General features: G+C 64.1%; 2 protein-coding genes across 2 annotated transcripts; one reads left to right on the top strand and one right to left on the bottom strand.

Annotated features, from left to right (window-relative positions):
- The first annotated feature begins 5547 nt into the window (after positions 1–5547).
- On the top strand, positions 5548–8038 carry LOC113901867 (odorant-binding protein 2b-like). Its single transcript, XM_027556886.1, has 6 exons — positions 5548–5917; positions 6226–6296; positions 6527–6637; positions 7211–7312; positions 7566–7592; positions 7934–8038. Exons 1-5 carry the CDS (start codon positions 5670–5672, stop codon positions 7589–7591), a joined length of 558 nt encoding a protein of 185 aa, XP_027412687.1. The 5' UTR covers positions 5548–5669; the 3' UTR covers position 7592; positions 7934–8038.
- A 7129-nt stretch (positions 8039–15167) lies between these two features.
- MRPS2 (mitochondrial ribosomal protein S2) lies at positions 15168–18375 on the bottom strand. Its single transcript, XM_027556877.1, has 4 exons — positions 18267–18375; positions 18079–18174; positions 17525–17654; positions 15168–16217 (listed from the first exon to the last, which is right to left on the bottom strand). Exons 1-4 carry the CDS (start codon positions 18304–18306, stop codon positions 15602–15604), a joined length of 882 nt encoding a protein of 293 aa, XP_027412678.1. The 5' UTR covers positions 18307–18375; the 3' UTR covers positions 15168–15601.
- Positions 18376–18408: the final 33 nt, after the last annotated feature.

Here is an 18408-nt window from a genome sequence, read left to right as displayed (position 1 = left end):
TTTTCACATTTTGTCCAGAGTTAATAATTGCTCCCTGGGGGAGGTGTGGAGCCCTGGGAGCTGCCTGGCCAGGCTGGAAGTGGCTCAGTTCAGTTCAATTCGGTTGCTCAGTCGTGTCAGACTCTTTGAGACTCATGGGCTGCAGCATGCCAGGCCTCCATGTCCATCACCAATTCCCAGAGTTTACTCAGACTCTTGTGCATTGAGTCGGTGATGCCATCCAACCATCTCATCCTCTGGAAGCGGCTCACATTTATTAAAGGAGTCGCACTGCACAATCCCGACAGAAGAGGGCGCACTGACAGACGGCGAGCGCTGCGTGTCGCTGCTGATTCGCGATCTTCACCCGTTTTTGCACACAGAGGCGCTGCAAGGAGAAAGCAGCATAGTGTCTTAGGTGGGCTTTCCCTAGAGCCAGACCCTGCACGGGGCTCACTCAGCTGGTCCGCCCACCCCAGTGTGGGGTGCGGTCGGCTGAGGACCAGCCTGGCCGTCCCTGCGCTGCTCCGAGCGAGCCTCTGCCCCAGAGGAAGCCCTGGGGGAAGCAGTCCCGGGGGCCTGTGGTCAGGGCTGCCTCTGTGCCAGGAAGGACGGGTCTGGAGGTCCTGGGGGCCCTGACATGACGGCCCCCCTTACGCTGCTCAGATAACCTAGTCACCCCCCGTGCTGTGGACACTGCTCTTCTTCAGTTCAGTCTCTCAGTCGTGTCCGACTCTTTGTGACCCCATGTATCACAGCACGCCAGGCCTCCCTGTCCATCACCAACTCCCGGAGTTCACTCAGACTCACGTCCATCGAGTCAGTGATGCCATCCACCATTTCATCCTCTGTCATCCCCTTCTCTTCCTGCCCCCAATCCCTCCCAGCATCAGAGTCTTTTCCAGTGAATCAACTCTTCACATGAGGTGGCCAAAGGACTGGAGTTTCACCTTCAACATCAGTCCTTCCAAAGAATACCCAGGACTGATCTCCTTTAGGATGGACTGGTTGGATCTCCTTGCAGTCCAAGGGACTCTCAAGAGTCTTCTCCAACACCACAGTTCAAAAGCATCAATTCTTCGGCGCTCAGCCTTCTTCACAGTCCAACTCTCACATCCATACGTGACCACTGGAAAAACCATAGCCTTGACTAGACAGACCTTTGTTGGCAAAGGAATGTCTCTGCTTTTGAATATGCCGTCTAGGTCGGTCATAACTTTCCTTCCAAGGAGTAAGCGTCTTTTCTTAGGTGGAGGTAAAAACGACAGAATGATCTGTCTTTGTTTCCAAGGTAAACCATTAATATCACAGAAATCCAAGTCTATGCCCCAGCCACTAATGCTGCAGAAGCTGAAGTTGAATGGTTCTATGAAGACCTACAAGACCTTCTAGAACTAACACCCCAAAAGATGTCCTTTTTATCCTATGGGAAAGGAAAAGGAAACTGAAGTCACTCAGTTGTGTCCAACTCTTTGCGACCCCATGGACTGTAGCCTACCAGGCTCCTCTGTCCATGGGATTCTCCAGGCAAGAGTACTGGAGTGGGTTGCCATTTCCTTGTCCAGGGGATCTTCCTGACCCAGGGATCGAACCCTGGCCTCCCACATTGCAGGCAGATACTTTACTGTCTGAGCCACCAGGGAGACGGTTCATCATAGGGGACTGGAATGCAAAAGTAGGAAGTCAAGAGACACCTGGAGTAACAGGCAAATTTGGCCTTGGAGTACAGAATGAAGCAGGACAAAGGCTAACAATTTTGCCAAGAGAACGCACTGGTCATATCAAACACCCTCTTCCAACAACACAAGAGAAGACTCACACACGGACATCACCAGATGGTCAACACTGAAATCAGATTGATTACATTCTTTGCAGCCAAAGATGGAGAAACTCTATACACTCAGCAAAAACAAGACCGGGAGCGGACTGTGGCTCAGATCATGAGCTCCTTATTGCCAAATTCAGACTGAAATTAAAGAAAGCTCTGCCTGCTCCAGGTGGCACACAGGGCTTGTGGGTTAGGCACCCTTCTGCACAGAGCCTGGGGGTCTCTGGGGGTTGTGCTCCCTCCAAGAAGGTGCAACGAATCTCCTGCCTGGTCCTGCGTTGCTCTGGGCTCCAGGTCTTACCCACCAGTGGTCCCAGCAGCCACCCGCCTAAAAGCTGCACCGCGGGCGGGGGCAGGAGGCCACCCGCGGGGGCCCCAGGCCCCGGCTCTTGGGGAGTCTCTGCTCTCTGGATCTGAAGGTTTACCTTCCGCTTGGCCTCTGTTCACAGGCGCCTCTCGGGTTTGCCTCTTCCTTGATCTCGTCTGTCAGTCCTCCTGGAGAACCAGCGTTGGCTTTATTTACTTATTATTTTTAACATCTGTTTACTTGTTCACTTATTTCTGGGCTGCCCCAGGTCTTTGCTGCTGCGCGAAGGCGGTCCCTGGTTGCAGAGAGCAGGGGCGGGTCTCTAGTTGTGATGGTGGGCTTCTCATCGCGGAGCACAGCGGCGGGGGCGCGGGGTGGCCGTGTGGCCCCTGGGTGCGTGGGCTCTTCCTGCACCAGGGACGCAGCGGGTACCTGGGCACTGGCAGGCGGATTCTCCCCCACTGGGCGCGGGGAAGCCCAGCTTGGCTTTAGACGGCGCTTCCTCACGTCTCCTTTGCAGGATTCTGGCTTCTCTGTGCTAAATCCCCCCTCTCTATTTTAGGGTTGCTCTGTGATGGTTTAAGCACTGATTTGAACACTCAGTTTGAAACCGAGTCCCTTTGTCAAGTTTCTAATTAAGCTCCATCCAAAACTTTCTTCCCTGTGTTTTTCTGAACGGGTTCCCCTCAAGATGGTTAAGTATAAAAGAAAGGGGGGATTGAGACCCCATACCAGCTCCCATGTCCTAGCTTTTGCCTCCTGGGCCTCCCCTGGTTCTCGAAGGGTTGGCTCAAGACGTGGTGATTAGGAAAAGAAAAAAGACGTGGTGATTAGGAAGTGAGGAGGAGAAACCAAGAACAACCGTTGGGCCAGGAAACAGGGGACAGTTTATGCCTGACACACGCTTTGAAGGTGCTTTTACAGAAAGCGGACCCCCCACCAGATGCAAACTGTGACCACAAGCACAGAGACCCCAGACCCCGAAACCACCCGGAGCGTCGAGCACAAGCTGTTCACACCTTTGCGGCCCCCTCCCCACGCGGCCTTTGAAGCCTGTCTCCTAACCAGCAGCTCAGGACGGGCTGGGCCCCGGCCCGCCGTCTCCCCAGGCTGCCGGCCTCCTGAGTGAAGCAGCTTTTCCTTCTCGACCAGCTCTTGGCGCTTGAGTATCGGCCTTTCGAGCAGCCGAGCGTGGGTTCGGTGCCGGCCGCGTCGATTACAGGTTCATTTGCTGACTTTGTCTGTTTGCTTCCAGTGCGGATTAGGCTGTGGTCAAGGCAGAGATAACTCGGAAAGGGGCGCTGAGGTGCGGGGCGCGGAACTGCTCCACGTGCAGGCGGGCGGCCGCGGCTCCGGCAGTCCGTTGAGGTCATCCTTTCTCCTAGAACTGCCGTCACACCTTGGTCCAAAAACCCACGGGCCTCCTGCTGACGTACGTGCCTGCCTGTCCATCACTCACACGGACCTGCGTCTACAAACACTGGCTAAATGGCTTCTTATCGGCCTCGGGGTGGCTGCTCAGAGCCTGCTTGGCCTGACAGCCTCTGTCCATTTCCCAGCGAACCTCAGCTGGGCCGTGGACCAACCCTGCCTCTTGGGCGCTCGGTGCCCGGCTGGCTGTCCAGGCGTCTTGTGACAGTGGGCTGGGCTGAGGGGCCTCTGCAGAAGCCAAGGCGTCCCGGGTCCAGGGGACACCCTGTCTCTCCAAGACGTGGCAAGGGGCACCGTCCTGCCAGGCCCCAGGAGAGGGTCACACAGACCAGGAACACGAGAGCCTCTCCCTGTAGCCGGACCTGCCTCCTCGCCTCCTGAAAGGGCACTGGGCCTGCCCTCTGACCACCTGGGGAGGGCAGGCTCTGCTCAGTGGCACCTTGGATGGCAATCACGGTAATTACTGGGTCCAGCTGAACATTCAGTTCCGCCCCCAGGGCCTAGGGTCATGCGAGTGCGTGGTGGTGGGAGGGGCACACCCTGCCCCGGGCGGCACAGACATTCTTTTGTGGGGCCCCAGGGTCCACCTGTGGCCCTGGCCGCCTTCTCGGTCAGCCCTGAGTCCCAGGAAAGCGTGCCAAGACCAGAATCTCCTCTGTCCCCGGGGAGAGAAGGCGGCCCTGCCCTGGCCCAGTGCTGTGTCCTTGAGCTGGCTGCTGTGAAATGCAGACAGCTGGACACCACAGAGGGGGTCAGACATGGTGAGGGGCCACCACGAGGAGCAGGCTGGACGGCCCCTCAGGGCAGGGGTCCCCCTGTGCCCTGGACGTGCAGTTGTGGACAAGCAGGCAGGCTCCCCACCCAGGGCTCAGACAGGTGGACAGACACCGGTGTGGTCATTCAGGTGGGAGCTCCAGGGCAGTGGGCCTAGGAGCTGACGGAAGTGGGCCTGTGAGCTGGGACTAGGTTACCAATGGTGAGGCGATTCGCCCTGCAGCCCAGGGCTGGTGTCCAGACAGACACACGGGAGAAGGTGTGAGGAGACGGAGTGGAGGGTCGGGGGTGTGTGGCCACAAGCCAGGGGCCGCCGGGAGCTGCAGGAGGCAGGAGGGACCCCCACCCCCCGCCCAGCCCCGGAGACTGCAGGGGGCCGGCCCTACCGGCACCTGGATCTCAGACTTGGGGCCTCGGCACTGGCAGGGAATACGCTTCTACAGTTCTCATCCTCCCCAGTCTAGGGGCCCAGGACATGAAAACTGTTCTCCACAGACAACCCACAGGGAATGTGTCACAGTTGGGGTGTACCTGGGGGGACTCCCCGAGGAGGCCGTGCTGAAGCTGAGCCCCGAACCGTCAAACGGTGCAGAAGATCGCAGGCCGGGGGGCCGCAGGGGCAACTGGCCACCAAGGCGGCAAGGCCAGGGCTGAGCTGGATGCCTGCCTCTCATTCCTTGCCCACCCTGTTTGCCTGCGGGTCAGACCTCGCGCTCGCGGAAGACCCTGCAGGACGGGGGACGTGCGCTCAGAGAAGGGAGCAGGCTGAGGCGAGGCCACAGGCCCCTCCTGTCGCCCCAGCTGCAAGACGGCCCTCCGCCCCCCACAGACCGCGTGGGGCCCTGCAGCTTAATGAGCCGTGGGTGGAAATGACAGGTTCCCTTGCCAGCTGGCCGCAGAGTGCAGGGGGTCTGTGCCAAGTGCCCCAGGACCCTGGGCTGGGGCTACAAAGGGCGGCTGAGGGAGGGCCCACAGAGCCTTTCGGAGCCTCAGAGGAAGGACCTGCTGGCGGCGTGAGCCCAGAGCCCCCGAGATGAGGACCCTGGCCCTGATTCTGACCGTCACCCTCGGCCTGACCTCAGCCCTGCAGGCCCGGGACAGCCTGTCCTTCCAGGGGCCGGATGTGAGGCTCCGGGGGAGGGTGGGGGTCGGGGGTCCCGGGCTGAGCCCTCCCTGTCCACGGAGGCCAGCGTCTCGGGGTCAGGAGGGAGACGCAGTTTAGGGCTCGGCCCTGGCCCTCCCACAGACAGAGACCGCCAGGGCTGGGAGACTGGGGGCCAAGGGGCCTCTGTCCCGTGCACTCAGCCCCACGCTGCGCCCCAGGAAGGTGCTGGAAGGAGGGGACCTCAGATGTGCCGGGGGGCAGCCTGGGGGTGTCTGAGGGGCTCCGGGGGGCATCGGGTCGAGGGAGCTGGCTGTGGCGGGGTGGCTGGCGAGGTGGAGGAGAGGCGGCTGCCTGGCTCACGCGTGTTTCAGATTTCGGGGAAGTGGTTCATCACGGCCTTCGTGGAGACCGAGGGCCACACAGGGGACAGCGTGTTCCCCGTCACGTTCTCCGTCCTGAGCGACACCCATGTGTGGGCCTCCACGACACACAGGTGAGTGTTGGGGCTGCTCATGGCCGCCCGCTGGCCCCAGGCCCGAGGCCCTTTATCAGGCCGGGCTGGGCAGAGGCCGCGAGCCCAGCCCCTTCAGGGTCCTCCCGCCGTCCTGTAGGCATGGGGAGAGGCTGAACGCCCTCTGAACTCTGCAGAAGGGGCCAGGGCTCTGCCGGGATGGGGGCAGAGCAGAAGGCTCCACCCGGAGTCGGGGTCCCCTGCGCTGCTCTAGGGTCGGGGTGGGGACCCCGAGCATCCCCAGGGCGGAGGGGACCTCAGGCCCCTGTGCACGGGGCTGTGTCCTCCAGGACCCGGGGCTTCTGCTACAACGTGGACGTCGTCCTGGAGAAGACCAACAGGCCCGGCACTTACACCGCCTGTGAGTCCGGGACGGCGGGGTGGGGCCCCAGAGTGGGAGCCCCAGGCTGGGTCCTGCGGCCAAAAGGGGGCCGTCAGGATGGGGAGCCCCCTGCTGGGGCTCAGGGTAGGCGGGGGCACCAGAGGACAGGTGACTAGATCCAGGGGGGCATGGCAATCGGGGCCCCCCACCGCCACCAAGCCAGGTGCCAGGACTCGCTGCTAACACGCCCGGCCCGTGGCCCTCCGCAGCGAGGGGCAAGACGCACGTGGATGTGGAGGAGCTGCCCGCAAAGGACCACCTCGTGTTTTACTATGAAGGGCCGTTCGAAGCGGGAAGGTTCAGAACAGCCAAGCTCTTGAGTGAGTCCCCTCTCCTGGCCTGGCCCCGTCTCTGCTCCAGGGGCCCTGCCCGCCCAGCAACAGCCCTTCTCTGCCCAGGGCTTCAGCGCCTCTGAAGGGGCAGCACTTGAGGCACGAGATGCGCACAGGCCCGCCGCTGGCCCTGCTGCCCGGGGCCTGTGCAGGCAGTCAGCTGGTGCCCGGGGTCTGTGCAGCAGCAGCGCCCTCTGGCCCAACAGACTGCTCCAGGGGCACATTCTGAGTCCCGCTTCTGGAGGCAGGAGGCGCTGACGGAGGAGTTCTCAGCGGGTGAAGGCCAGGGTTCTCTGGTCAGAGGGCAGCGCAGCTCCTCTGGGAGGGGAGCCCTTCCAGGTCAGGGGCCTGACCCTGCAGGTGGCTCTGGGATCTGGCCTGGGTCCCCCCGGACCCCCAGGGACTTAGGTGTCCCCCGGGGCTTCCCCCCACTTTCCCCGGGACCTGCCAGCTGGAAGGGGCCCGTCTCCTCCGCGCCTGCTCAGCGTCCACTCCAGACATACTCCTCCTGCCCTCCTGGGTGTCCCCTGAGGCCTGACTCACCAGGCACCTGGCCTGCAGGTAGGAATCCCGACGTGAACCCAGAGGCCCTGGAGGCTTTTAAGAAATTCGTCCAGCGCAAGGGCTTTTCCCTGGAGGACGTCTTCACACCTGAGCAGACGGGTGAGGGCCCGGCCCTATGGCACCCCCCGGGTCCCCTCTGCGTCCTCTTCATGCCCCGGGTCCCTCCCTCCATCCCCTCCCGCCCCTCCCCGGCCCCTCCGTGGGGAGACATCAGCGCTGTGACGGGTCACAGGGAGCCCCGGGGGGCCCCGCTCTGGGTCTCCGTGACCCACGTCCAGGCTGCAGGGGGTGAGGGGTCTGGGCCCCTGTGCGGGGCGTCTTCTCACTCCTGGCTTTGTCTTGGTCTCTACAGAAAGCTGCAAGCCTGAAAGTGACTAGGGTGAGTGGTCCTTGAAGCAGTCGAGGGTCTCGGTTCAACGGGGCTTCAGGGTCCACCGGGCTCCCCAGGGCAGGCAGGAGGGACCCCACGTGGCCAGGAGGCGGCGTCTCTGCTCTGAGGGCCCCTTCGGCCGCCCCCGCCCTGCAGGGTCTGTGTCTGGGCTGCACTCCGCCCAGGCACCCGCTCTGTGCTCAGGGCTCACTGTTGGGTAACTCGGGACGTCTGTGCCTGCCCGGCTGTGCACCGGGCGGAAGGTGCATTCTGCCCCCGGCGCTGCAGCCCTGGGGGCAGGGAGAGCCCCGTCTGCCCCCTTCCTCCATGACCTTTCCCCTCCTCTCCAGGGCAGGGGCACCAGGCTCCACGGCAGCCCCCGGCAGCACCATCAGGACCCGCCATCCTGCGGGATGTGGGAGGAGCCCCTGGGACCTGGGCCTCCCCACCCCCTGCTCCCCTGCCCCGCTTTCTCGCCCACCCCTCCCTCCCCTCTCTGGCTTCAAATAAAAGGCTTCAGCGTCCCCAGGGGCTCTGCCTGTCTGTGGGGCCCCTCGGCGGGTGAGAGGGGAGGACAGGGAGGTGGAAGCCTTGCAGGAAGGACCAGAGGACCGCTCTCGTCCTGGGTCCCCATGGTGTGTGTCTCTGTCCAATGGGCCTGGGGGTCCGGGGAGAGGTGGGTGCTGGCAGCTCTGCCTGAGGTCCCGGGGGGTCTCTGCAGGTCTGATGCCCACAAGCTCAGGTTTGGGTGGTTGTGTGGTTGGGGGGAGGGGTCTGATGCCCAGGAGCACAGGCTTTGGGTGGTCCTGTGGTTGGGGGAAGGTGTGAGGGTGGCAGGGTCAGCCCCAGGCCCAGGTGGGGACACGTGTGCAGGTGGGGATCGCCCCACAAGCTGGAGGCCGAGGTGGGAGTGAAGGGGGCCAGGCTGGCCCAGACACACGGGACAAGGATGGCCCAACACTGGGCCCCAGACTGGGATGACTGCTGGTCCCCCACCCAGGCCTGGCTGCACACAGGCGCTGCCCCTGGTCAGGGGACCGTGTCAGCAGGGACCTTCTGGCCTCTTCTGACGCTGACCCTGCCATTTCCCCAGATCCCCCTGGGGCAACGTGCCACCTGACAGCCAGCTGATGGTGACCAGGGTCTCCTTTCTCGTGGTGGGAGGGGACCCCAGCCCAGCCTCCCTGGAGACTAGGGACAAAGGGTCCCTCTACACAGGGTCAGTGCGACTCCCCAGTGGGGGCAGCCAGCTCACCAGGGCCCTCCTGGACACAGCAAGCCCCCCAGGCAGACGAGAGGCCCCGGGCACTCTGTGTTCCCTCCTGACAAGGAGACACCAGACAGGGGGTCCCCCAAGTGCAAGCCCCTCACCAGTGTGGGGGTGCCCATGAAGCCCCCGTGACGGGTCTTCTGATGGCCCACCCCCACATCCTCCTTGCCCGGCCCCTCCCACCCCCTCCCCATATCAGGGGTGATGGCACTGGCCCCGGATCACCAGGATCGTCTCCGTCTCACGCTGAGCTGACCAGCCCCCTGGTCCAGCCGCACCTTCAGGTCTTCGCCACGAGCCTCACCTGGGCCTCGACTGGCCGGGAAGCACACACAGGTGGCGCTGCCAGGACCAGTGAGAGGGACGGTTCTGGGGCCTCTCAGGGGGCAGCGCCCGTGCCAGGCTGACTGCATGGAGTAGACGTTCCTTCCTGCCACCCGACAGCGAGGAGGGGCCACTGTGTGTGAGGAGCCACCAGAGGGGGGACACACAGAAGGCTGAGCAGGGGGACCTCCCAGGAGGGGAGCCCCGGCCTCATCCTCAGGGTGATGCGCCCCCAGCAGGGTGGCTGCACGGTCAGGGGGAGGGGTCATAGAAGGTTCTGGGGTCTGGGGGGGATGGGACCACCCACCACTGGAGTCAGAGCTGTGCAGCGTGGGAACGGCCTGGAGCCTTCCCTACCTGCGCACAGGCAGATACACTCACACTCACACACTCACAGACTCACATGCACACACACACATGCACACGGACAGATGTATGTACACATGTGAGCGTGCACAGGAGACACATCAGCACAACACACTCACATGCGTGTTACATGTGTGCACACACGTACACTCACGTCACACAGCCATGCAGCACGTGTCTGCACAAAATTCTGCGTGCCTGTGCACACACAGAAAGACACGCATGCGCACACACACACACTTTATAACGAGTTTAAGTACCACCCAGAGCAGGTGTGGTGTGAGCGTCCCCCCGGAGGCCTCTCCGCTCTCTCTCTCTCCTCTGTCTATCTCTCACATGCAGATCCACGCACGTCTCTGTGTGTCTCCCTGTTGACATCACATCCATGTGTCTCATAGCCGGGATCCTGGGTGCAGAGGGTTGGGCCACGTGTCTCAGGTAAGACCACCCTGGAGTCTCCCTGCCAGCACCCACTTTAGCAGCCATGGGGCATTCACTGGTCCATGCGGACCACGCCTGGTGGATCCCATCCCCTCTCCACAGACAGGAGTGTTTGTAGTCTCCTGCTATTTCAATCAGCGCATTGATGGAGACTCTCGACAACGCATCCGTGACAGACTGTGAGGATTCCTAGGGTGAGCTCCTAGGAGTCGCTTTGTAGGTACACGCCCCTGGGATCCTCCCCCCCGACACCCCAAGTGCACAGGCACACGTGCACACGCATCACGCAAGGGTCCCTGTGGGTGGGCGCCTAGGAGTCGCTCTGCAGGTAAAGGGATGCACGCGTGGAGCCCTGGGGTCCACGCACGGTTCTCCCAGAGAGGCGTGTCCTCCACACCTCCCTGCAGGGGTCTGCTGGCCTCTCTTCCTCACGTTGTCCCCAGCGCTGGTCGTCACCAGCCTGGAAACCCGCCGGTGCAGGGCCGACACAGCCGTCTCCAGTATTTACGTTCCCATGTCGCCGGAGGCCGAGCGTCTCAGATGTACACCAACCACGTGCGTCGCCTCGTTAGCCATGCACGGGTCTGTCCTCTGTCCCTTTTTAGAACACTGACTTTCAAGATCCGGGGACCACAGGGGTGTCAAGCCGCTCTCTGGCCCTGGGATGCGAGGGACGTTGTCCCGGCTCGTGGTCTGTCCTCCCAGCTCTCTGCATGTTTGTCTGTTTGGCCGCAGGAGGAGCCAGGCGCTTCCCTCTGTCTTCTGGCTCTGGGGCCACACTTAGAGCAGGGGTCTCCACCCTGAGACTGTACAGATATTTACAAAAAAGACTTCAATTTGTATATCTTACCTTTAACTCACCCGAAATTTCCCTTTCATGTAACAAAAATGCTGCTGCTGCTGCTGCTAAGTCGCTTCAGTCGTGTCCGACTCTGTGCGACCCCATAGACGGCAGCCCACCAGGCCCCCCCGTCCCTGGGATTCTCCAGGCAAGAACACTGGAGTGGGTTGCCATTTCCTTCTCCAATGCATGAAAGCGAAAAGTGAAAGTGAAGTCGCTCAGTCGCGTCCGACTCTTAGCGACCCCATGGACTGCAGCCTACCAGGCTCCTCCGTCCATGGGATTTTCCAGGCAAGAGTACTGGAGTGGGGTGCCATCGCTACTTCCAATTAAAAAAGAAAACAAAAGTTAACTACTCCCCTCTTGAAACATGTGGCTGATACAAAAAGTGACCTTGTATGATTCTGTTCGCAGGAAACACCCAGAGCAGGGGAAGAGCAGAGAGAGAAAGTGGGTTAGGGCTGGGGGAGGAGGGCAGTGAGCGCTTCGGGTTCCCTTCTCAGGAGGAAACCCGTCCGCTGAGGCCGTGGGGAGGGCTGTAGACTGTGAGCGTCTGCCTCGCTCCAGAAGCGCACAACTCAAAATAAAAAGACTTGCTAGTGTGAAGACGTGCTTACGTCGTGCTTACATTGATGCTTACATGTGAACTGAGAAAGATGGCAATGCCAACCCTGCACGCAGGGCAGCAGAGACGACACGGACATAGAGAGCAGACTGTGGACTCGGGGGCAGACGAGGGTGCGATGACTGGAGGGGATGGCACTGAAACAGGCACACCGCCACACGCAGAATCGACGGCCAGCGCGAGCTGGGTGCGTGAAGCGGGGCACCCGAGCCAGCGCTCTGGGACGACCCGGCAGGATGGGGTGGGGGAGGCGGGAGGCAGGTTCAGGATGGGGGGACACACGTGTGCTCGTGGCCAATTCACGCTGATGCAGGAGAAAAACCAGCACAATGCTGTAACTATTCTTCGATTAAGATAGATAAAACAAAAACAAAAGACACCGTAAACGATAAGAAACGAAATAGTAAAATTAAAAACAGAGACAATGACAGGGAAGGGAAAGAAAGTCCGGGGTGGGGGCGACGGGTAGACTGGTCTCCGGGCGCGGCGGTGGTCCCAGGCGGTCAGCATCTCCTTGGGAGCAGGCGCTGCCGGGATGCAGCCCTGGGTGCTCCTGCTCGACGGTCCCTCCAAACGCTGACGGGGCGCCTCCGGCTCGGAGCGGCTTCATCTGCTGCTGCTTCTGCTGCGGATTGAGGTCTGCGGGTTGTGTCGGGGCTGCTGCTGGGGGCGGTTCCACATCCTGAGATGTGGTGAGGCTGCAGGAGGTCCCTGAGCCTGCCTTCCAAAGACGGGGAACATCCTGCCGCCTGTGCCAGAAGCGCCAGATTGTGGTCCCCGACGGTGGTGCCCACACGGGCGGTCTGAGGCCAATCTCTGCTCCCCCTGTGTCCCCCAGCCCGCCTCCCCCTCCGGCTCTGCCTTGCCAAGGTCCGCATGCTCCAGCTGGGCCAGGAGGAGGTGGGCCCGGTGCTCCAGGTCGGAGCCGGGCATGTTGAGCGGCAAGTAGGCCACCAGCCACCTGAGGCAGGGTAGGTTCGGGGGGCTGACAGAAGTCCTCCGAGCCCTGGTCCAGCCAGGTGCCCAGGATGGAGGAGACAGCACTGGGGGTGGGCGGGCGGGCAGCAGAGTCAGGGCCTGGCCTTTCCTTCCTCTCGGCCCTCCCCTGGCACCCCCTGGGGGACGGGCTTCTGGGCTCGCCCCACCCATCTGGACGCCAAGGCCTGGTCAGCAGCAGGGGCAGGCAGTCTCAGCTGGAGCAAGCCCTCTCTCCACGGTGACCACCTCTCCCTTCCTGGGGAGCCTGACTCACTCTTGTCCACCCCCCAGCCCCACTCTGGGCCCCCCCACCCCCACTCTGACCTCCCCCCCAACCAAAGGGAACTGCAGGAGGGCAGGCAGGGCCGCGCCTGCTCTGTTCATTGCTCCGGCCCGGCTGTGCTGCACACAGCCGGTGCTGCATACAGATTTGCTGAATGAATGAACCCCAACCAGCACCTTACAGACACCTGAGTGGCCTGGGGCTCTCTGCCAGCCCCCAGTGATCCCTGCTCCGGCTGCTCCCCGGAGGGCACCCCAAGATAGGATCCTGAACTTCCTTTACAAGTGGGAAGACGGCTCTGCCCCAGGGCTGGAGGCAGAGAGCTTCTTCACAGGGGAGGAAAAGCTCAACGGAAACCACCCCGTCCCTCGGGAGCCCTTTCCGCAGGGCCAGGCAGGAGGCCGCACCGTCCACGCGTATGGAGCGGCTCAGAGAGGTAGAGAGACTTTCCCAAGCCACACAGCTGGTCACTGGGCCGCTGGGCTGGGGCGCTCGCCTCTTGAACAGCGGGCCCAGGACCTGCTGGGCAGGGGGTTGTGGGGGGCGGGGGAGGGAGAAGGCGGGTCCAGGACCTGCCGGGCGGGGGGAAGGCTCGTAGGTGCGTGGGAAGCTGGTGACTTACGAGGGGTTGCTGTCCCGGGAGGCGGGCACCCGGTGCTCCAGCGGCTCCTCCAGGGGGTCTGCTGTGCCCACCCCCACCCTGAGGGGCTCATCCAGCTTCGGGGAGGATCCATTTACACACAGGGCTCATTTTTAGACAAAGCGGGACAGTTCAAAATGCAAACAGCGAGACTACTCGGGCTCACGTCCTGAAATGCGAAGAATCGCCTTGGCACGCGACCAGGGCCAGGCGTGGATGGCGCCGGGGGGTGAAGGAGGAGCCCAGCTCCTTGGGTCAGCTCTGGGCCTGGAGGCAGTCTGCGCTGGACCCGGGAGCAGGGCCAGGTGGCGTCTGGCCCCAGACCCCCAGGCCTGGCCGCCCTCCGCGCCCACGCCCGCCCGAGCCTCTGTGGCCCAGGTGGTGGCGCGGTGCGCCGGCCTCACCCACTCTGGCCCCAGGTGCCCCTGGACTCGGCTCTCCTGGGCCCCAGGACACCATCCGGCCAGGGCAGGTCTGATGGGCAGCGGGAGGGGAGGGCCTTCACCGTCAGCCTCGGAGCTCCCGGCCTCTCGGGGTCTGTCTCCAGGCGGCCCCTCTGGGGTCCGTCCTGCTGGGCGGATGCCTCTGTACGCAGAGGCTGTGAGGAGACACAAGTACCACCAGCTGTGTTGCCTGGTGGGACGCCGACCCCCAACCGGGGTGGGAGCCTGCGCCACGCCCCCTGGGAGGGCCCGGGCCGGCCCTCACCCTGGCTCCACACCTCCCTGCCGGGCCTGTGTGCCTAGACTGTCCAGCTCACCCATGTCCGCATGGTAGGTGAGTCCCCTGCTCAGGGCAACCACCCGGGCCCACGGCTCCCAGCGCCCCAGGGCAGGCGGCACAGCTGGCAACCTAGACACTCCCACTGTCCCCGCTAATCTTCGCCGGCCTGTGTCCCACACGGGCTCCAGGGGATTCTCAGGGGAGAGGCACCTGGGGCCGTGCGGGCCTCCAGGGAATGGGGCGGTTGGGCTGCTCCCCTCGGCCCAGGCCCACATCTCAGCTGCCCGTGACCCTGAGTGTCCCTGCCACCGTGCCCCGTGTCGCCTTCCCTAGATGCCCTGCTTCTGAAGGGTGCAGGGACCCTCTGCCCTGGGGAGGCCTGTCTACGGCCAGTGAGCCACCTCACGTTGCACTGGCCCCAAGGGCCTTGGCTGTGCAGCCTGGCACCCCCGGGCAGAGACACTGTCTGTGCAGAGCTCTACCACCAAGCTCGGGCACGAGCACCCGCACTCTGACGGAGGCGCTCTGCGGTGGGAGAGCCCGTCAGGGCCCCTCAGTCTGCGGCCTCTGAATGTCTCCATCTCCTGCTCCCGAATTAAAGCAGCGCCTGCCAGCAGCTGCTTTCAGGCTGCCACGCGACTCCCTCACCTTCCGAATGGGAGACCCTTCCAGAAGACACCGGGACCTCCACTGTGCACACCCGCCTCAGACAGAGTGGGCCCTGGGGCGTCCTGCTGCCCCCGTGCGCGGCTGTGGCTCCCAGATAGGCGTGTGTCCATCCACCCCACCAGACCCTGGGCAGCAGACAGGCTCCTGGGGCGTCAGGGGTCCTGGGAGCCCCACACCCCGTCCAGGAACGCAAGTGCTGCCCAGGGGGGTCCCCTGATGAGGAGCATTAAGAGGTCCCTGTGAACAGGGGCCACCCACCCCGCCCACATGGAGGAGGCTTGTCCAGGGCGTGGGGATGTCACCAGGCCTCCACGCCCCGCTGAGCCCACGGCCACAAGCCATGGGTCCACCTGAGGCTCAGAGACCCGGGGGCGGCAGGGCCTCGCATGCCCTGTGGGCGCCGATGCAGAGAGACGACAGAGAATAGACTGCGGGGCCAGGGCCCACCCTGCCCGGACCCAAGCTTTATTTCTGCGGCAACCATGTTGTCTGCTTTGCCCAGCCTGGCCCAGCCCAGACGGGATCCTCTGAGGTGCTCACCCTGCAGCCTCACGTTACAGAACAGCCCCTGAAACCAGGTGGCCGCACACCCCGACCTGGGTCGTGAGAAGGGTCGACCTGCTGTGCGGACGCGCCTAACACGCGGGCTCATCTCAGGGTGGAAACAAGGGCCTCACGCTCCGGGGACACAGTGTTTTCCGAGGGGTCTTTTTCGGACAAGCCCCATTTCCGGGTAAGCCCCCCGGGCGGCCACTGCTGAGTGCAGTTCCTAGCAGCAGCGGCCCAAAGCCTGGAAGGTCTGGAGGCCCTCCCAGCTCGGGACAGGCTGCTCCTTCCTCTGGGAGGAGGCTGGGCAGCTCAGGGGGAGTGGCCCACGCCCAGCTGGGCCTGCGCTCCAGGGGAAGGTGCTCCCGGGGCAGCGGGGTCGGCCGGGTGGGGGCCCGGGGCGCCCTGCAGCCGGTACAGGGCCTCGAGCTGCCGGCGCTTCTCCTTGGCCCGGGTGACCGCCGTCTGGAAGAGCTGGCAGAAGAGCTGCACGGCCGGGGGCGAGTCGTCGTTGCCGGGGACGGGGTAGGTGATGAGGCAGGGGTTGCAGTTGGTGTCCACGATGCCCACGGTGGGGATGCTCATCTTGGCCGCATCCCTCACGGCCACGTGGGGCTCGAAGACGTTGTTGAGCGTGTGCAGGAAGATGATGAGGTCCGGCAGGCGGACCCGGGCGCCCAGCAGGAGGGGCGCATTGGTCAGCAGGCCGCCCTTGAAGTAGCGCGTGTGGGCGTACTCACCGCAGCTCCGGGCCGTGCTCTCGATCAGGTGTGAGAACTGCCGGGCACGGCTCACGAACAGGATGATGCCCCCGCGGAAGGCCACGTGGGCCGTGAAGTTCAGGGCGAGCTGCAGGTGCGTGGCCGTCTGCTCCAGGTCAATGATGTCCTGGCCAAGGCGGCTCCCGAAGATGTATGGCTCCATGAACCTGCCGGACACACGGCCAGCGTGAGCTGCCCGGGCCACCTCCCCCGACCCCCCAGGGCCGGTACCATCTGCAGCCTTCCCCGTGATGACACAGTGAGAACCCGGCCCAGGAGTGACCACCAGGCGCAGTCAGAGGGCTGGACCAATAGGACAGGCTGGGCTGTAGGCCGTGTCCACGCCTCGGGCAAGACGACTCTATCCTCTGAACCTGCACCTCGCCACGACCCTAACAGAAAGGACCCAACAAGGACGTCTGGATGCTCACACGTTGACATCCAGTGTCCTGCCCAGGGCTGTCTGTCTGGCAGCCGCCCTCGTTATTACGGCTTTACCGTGGAGACCACCCAGGGCCGGGGGACCGGCAGGGCGGGGGTGCCGGCTGCAGCAGGAACCAGCCAGGCCTCGGAGGGGAGCCCTGCGGCCCAGACCTGCGGGCCTGGACAGAGGGGCTGGGTGCCAGACTGTCCCCTCGTGTTCCATCTTCTCCCACCCCGTTCACGTTCCTGCTCACCGCCATCTGGATTCTGTCCTCCCTGCAGACACCGCCCAAGGCCCCACAGGCCCAGCCTCCCTCAGCGCGGGAGACTTCTGGGAAGAACCCCCAGCAGCACGCCCTCTCACTTCCTGGCCCCTCCTCCTCTCCCAGACTCTGGGGTGCGGGTCGCCGGGCTCCTGCCCAGGACCTCCCCCGCCCCTCTGCCCAACACGTCCTCTGAAGGCCCTGGTGTGGCGCCCCTGGTCCAGGCTGCTTCCTCCGAGGGCACCTGTTTGACACTGCCCTGGGGTGACCAAAGCATCACCCCGCTCGGGACCCAAGCTTCTAATGTGAAGAACGCAGACACCCGCTCTGCTCGGCTCCCCTCTGATCACCCCAGGCCCAGCCACTGCTGTGGCTCTGCCCAAGCAGCTGGGCCACCCCCTTCCCTGAACTTCTGCAGCGCCCCCCCAGTCCACTCTCAACCAGGCCCTCACAAGGGCCACCTTTAAGAACGGCCAGTCACTGCTCCTCAGCCTGCCCTTGGGACGTCCCCCCAAGAGGGTGGCCTTGCCAGCGCCCGTCCATCGCCAGCTTACAGAGCTTACAACCAGCCGCCCTGCCCCTGCGGAGGACCATGAGCCCCACGGGAGGCTTTGGGAGGAGGAGCAAGCTGATTCTGAGAATAAGCACCCGTCCCTTCCGGGGACTCTACGATCCCATGCGGAGGAAAAGGGAGGTACACTCTCTGAAAACAAACTGAAGAGGGGGACCCGGACCTCAAGGCGGGGCGCGAGCGCCCTGGCAGAGCCACGGCCACCAGGGCATCTCACCTGTGCCGGCAGCCGGCCTTGTGGCCCAGATGCACCCGGGCGTTGAAGAGGCTTCGCACGGAAAACAGCTCCTTGACGTTAAAGAAGTCGGAGTGCTTGAGGGGCTCGCTCAGGATCCGGGCGCTGCGATCTGGGCGGGGAGGTGGAGAGCATGCAGGCCCTGGGTCCCGGCACCCCAGAGCCTGGGGCCTGCGGAGGGCGGCGGCAGATGCTGGGGGCCCCCGCGGCCTTGTGCGGAGGCTCGGGGCGGGGAGACCGGATCTGACCATGGCTTCGCTCCCGGGTGAACCCGGCCAGGTGCCCACTCGGAGAAGAGGAAGCCGGCTGACGTCTGTGTCTGCGGGCCCCGTAGTCCCACGGCCGCCCGCAGAAACTCCCTCAAGGCAGCAGTTCGGGGCCGGCCGGCCTTGGCCCGCTCGGCGGCGGGGCGGGGACTCGGAGACCTCGGCAGCGCGTGCGGCGCGTGGGGCTCTCCCGCCCGGGCCCGGGCCCGCGCCCCCCGGGGCCGCACGAAGACCCAGGCGCCCGACCCCCCGGGCCGAGGGCCCACTTACCGCTGTCGCGCTCGGGCTCGCGGGCGGCGGCGGCCGCAGCGCTCCCCAGCGTCCTGCCTCTCTGCGCGGCCCGGCCTCGGGGCGCCGCCCGGACACCTGCGCGGACAGCGGACTCAGGGCGCGCTCCCCGCCCCGCCCGCCCAGCCCCGGAGGGGTCCCCGCCGCTCCCGCCACCCCGGGCCCCTCACCCGCTCCAAGCAGCCGGGGCAGCACCGCGCCAGTCGCCATGGCCCGGATCCGGGGCGGACGGACTCGGAAACGGGCGGCCGCAGGGACGCACGCACGCACGCACGCAGGACGGGGCCCGGCGGCGCGGCCGCAGGAGCGGCT

The sequence above is a fragment of the Bos indicus x Bos taurus genome, chromosome 11 (assembly GCF_003369695.1).
Source record: "Bos indicus x Bos taurus breed Angus x Brahman F1 hybrid chromosome 11, Bos_hybrid_MaternalHap_v2.0, whole genome shotgun sequence".
Lineage (NCBI taxonomy): Eukaryota > Metazoa > Chordata > Mammalia > Artiodactyla > Bovidae > Bos > Bos indicus x Bos taurus.
This window is presented reverse-complemented; position numbering and strand designations above follow the sequence as displayed.